This window comes from Manacus vitellinus, unplaced genomic scaffold (genome assembly GCF_001715985.3).
Source record: "Manacus vitellinus isolate BGI_N305 unplaced genomic scaffold, ASM171598v3 ctg7180002429270_pilon, whole genome shotgun sequence".
Lineage (NCBI taxonomy): Eukaryota > Metazoa > Chordata > Aves > Passeriformes > Pipridae > Manacus > Manacus vitellinus.
In genome coordinates this window covers 6,639-9,727 of record NW_021937998.1, presented here as the reverse complement: position 1 = coordinate 9,727, position 3,089 = coordinate 6,639, and the positions used below count along the sequence as shown (strand labels likewise).

Below are 3,089 nucleotides of genomic sequence, written 5' to 3'. Positions count from 1 at the left end.
CGGGTGGGAAATGGGGGGAAAGAGGGGAGAAAAGAGGGGGTGGGAGCCCCAAAAGCGAGTGCGAGGGGGGGTTGGAAGGCCCGGAGTGAGTGACAGGGGTGTGGGAGCCCCAAAGTGAGGTCGGGGTGGGTCTGGGGATTGTGGGGATGGTAAGAAAGGGGTGCGAGAGAGTGGAAAAGGAGGTGGGAGAGCAGGCAGAGGGGTGCCACGGGGTCCCTGGGTGTCCCTTGAGCCCCGGAGCGGTTCCCTGGGATCTGCAGGGTAGATCCGCAGTGGGGGGGTCCCCAACCTCCCTGTCCATCCCCCGGGGGCTGATGGGGGGATTCCCCCCCGCCATGAGCCGGTGCTGGGGCGTCCGTGGGGCAGAGGGTGGTGGGAAAGGGGGGTTCGGGGTGGCCCCCTGAGCTCCCACCCTTCTGTGGAGGGGATGATGGGGGGGGATGGGGCACCCCCTGACCCGTGTCCTGCACACACAGGGGTGTTCCAGGAGATGTTTAAGTTCGAGTGTCACTTCATCAACGGCACTGACCACGTGAGGAATGTGCTGAGGAAAATCTACAACCGGGAGCAGTATGTGCACTTCGACAGCGATGTGGGGGTCTTTGTGGGGGACACCCCGTATGGGGAGAAGGTTGCCAGGAAATGGAACAGCGACCAAGAACGACTGGAGTATGCACGGTCTCTGGTGGACACGTGCTGCCCGCACAACTACAAGCTGTACACCCCGTTCAGCGTGGAGAGGAGAGGTGAGCCTGGGGCAGAGCGGGTCCCCTCGGCCCCTGCCCCAGGAATGTCCCTGGAGCCCCTCAAAACCTTCCTGGGAATAATCCCAGACCCCTCAGCCCTCCCTCTGCACTTTCCCATGCCCTTTGGCCTCCTCCCAGTCCATCCCAGTCCATCCCAGTCTCTCCCAGTGCCCCCCCGCTTCCCCACCCGCTGGGGCCACCGAGCTCCCGCCCCTCAGCCAATCCCAGCGCGTCTCTCTGATGACGCTCCAGTTGCCAGGCAGACCCAAAGCAAAGACTTCCCTCCCCAGGACTCAGCCTCCCAGTCCCGCTCGCTTCCTTCCCAGTCCTTCCCACTCATTCCCAGTCCTTCCCAGTTACTCCCAGACCCTCTCACTCCTTTACCAGTCCCTCTCGAGCCATTCCCAGTCGTTCTCACTTCACTCCCACATCTCCCAACTCTCTCCCCAGGGCCCTCCCAGCCCCCCTCCTTCTATCCCAGTCTATTCCCAGTCCCTCCCACTGCTATCCCAGTCCCTCCTACTGCCATCCCAATCCCTCCCAATGTCCTCCAAGCCCTCTGCCCTCCCTCCCAGTGCCCCCCAGCTCAGCCCAGTGTCTCCCCCGTCCCTCCCAGTGCCCCCCAGCGTGTCCATCTCGCTGGTGCCGTCGAGCTCCCAGCCCGGCCCCGGCCGCCTGCTCTGCTCCGGGATGGATTTCTACCCTGCGCCGGTGCAGGTGAGGTGGTTCCAGGATGGGCAGGAGCTGCCGGAGCACGTGGTGGCCACCGACGTGGTCCCCAACGGGGACTGGAGCTACCAGGTGCTGGTGCTGCTGGAAATCCCCCCCCGGCGCGGGGTCACCTACAGCTGCCAGGTGGAGCACGTCAGCCTGGAGCACCCCCTCAGCCGGCACTGGGGTACGGCCCGGCCCCCCCAGCCCCGGGGGCAACTGGGGGCGACTGGGAGGGAGTTTGGGGGGTGCTGGGGGTGATGGGAGGGGGGTTGGAGGGTCCTAAAGGGGCCAGGAGGGGCTGGGTGGGATCCCTGCAGGGGCTGGGAAGGGACTGGCAGGAGGTTTCAGGGACCCCTGGGTGGGCTGGGGGAGAGTGGGCCGGGCTCTGTGGGGTGCCTGGGGGTGTGTGGGAGGAGGTTTTGGGGGTGCTGACCCCCCCGGCTCCCCCCAGAGATGCCACCGGACACCGTCCGCAGCAAGATCCTGGTGGGGGTCGGGGGCTTCGTCTTGGGCTTGGTCTTCCTGGCGCTGGGGCTCGGCTTCTACCTGCGGGAGAAGGTAAAGGGGGGTCCCCAAATGGGGGTCGTGTCCCCACCTTTCCCAGAGCTTGTGGGCCCCCCCTGTCCCCCCAACCCCTTTGTTCTCACCCCCTTTTCTCTCCCCACAGAGCTCCTGAGCCGCTGGCGGCCGCAACCCCTCCTCGTGGCCCTGGGACCCCCCCAGTCCATCCCCACATTGCAGGTTGGGAGCCCTCAGAAGGCTCTGGGGGGGGTGGAGTTTTTTGCTTTCTCCTGGGCAAAGGGCAAGGCCCTTCACTTTGGCCTTAACTCAGGCAAGGGGTGTGTTGGAGAGGCTCCGAGGTCCTTTTGTTCTCGGCCTGCTCATCTGGCTGTTTGCTGGTTCCCGTTTGCCTTCGTTTCCTGCGCCCTGTTCTGCCCCCAGCCCGGACCTGCTCGGACTTCACGGGACAGGTTTGACCCCCTGTACCAGGGTGAATTTATGCTGATACTTTTGGTCTGTGTTTGGCCCTGCCACCTGTGAAAGCTTTGCTCTTTCCCTGCCAAGTTATGGGAAAACAAGCACTGATAAACGGGAAAGTTGTCCTTGAAGAGAGCTTCTTGTATAAACTGTTGTAATTGGCATTCTGTGATTGGCCAGTTGTCCTCCAAGGTCGCTTGAAGGAGAGTTTGAGGAGGAGGATGAGGAAGGCTCGGCCCCAGACTCAATTAAGAAAGACCCCCAAAGCACACTGTGTGTGTGTGAGGGGATTTCCCAAGTTCTCAGGTGCACAGAAGGGATGCACTGACATAACGGGGGGTGGGACTGAGGGCCTCGGGCTGGGCGGTGCTGGCCACTCCTGGGAGGCTGTGGCCACTCAATTAATTGTATAAAAAGCAGATAGTGCTTTCTTGGGGAGAGCTAACTTCACACCAAGGACAATGCTGCCTTTGGTGGGGACACCTGCCAGTTTGTGAACTTACTGACTCTCCAAGGATGCAGCTTCTGCTCTGGGTAATTATAGGCCTGCTAGGTCAGTAAGAGAACTTTATGGGCAACAGCTGGGGAACTGGGGGCTTATTTCTCTCCTCCTTCCTCCCTTTTGGGTTTGTTCGTTTTGTTGGCCACCTC

The 3,089-nt window shown here is 62.2% G+C and overlaps 1 protein-coding gene across 1 annotated transcript; it reads left to right on the top strand.

The window, feature by feature from the left end:
- Nucleotides 1–476: 476 nt before the first annotated feature.
- LOC108639360 (class II histocompatibility antigen, B-L beta chain-like) lies at nt 477–2,474 on the top strand (the record flags this gene model as incomplete). The annotated part of the gene is made up of 5 exons (XM_029965560.1): nt 477–746; nt 1,363–1,644; nt 1,912–2,018; nt 2,130–2,201; nt 2,403–2,474. Coding segments are annotated over 5 exons (803 nt in total), but the record flags the coding sequence as incomplete, so codon positions are not given.
- Between the last annotated feature and the right edge of the window lie 615 nt (nt 2,475–3,089).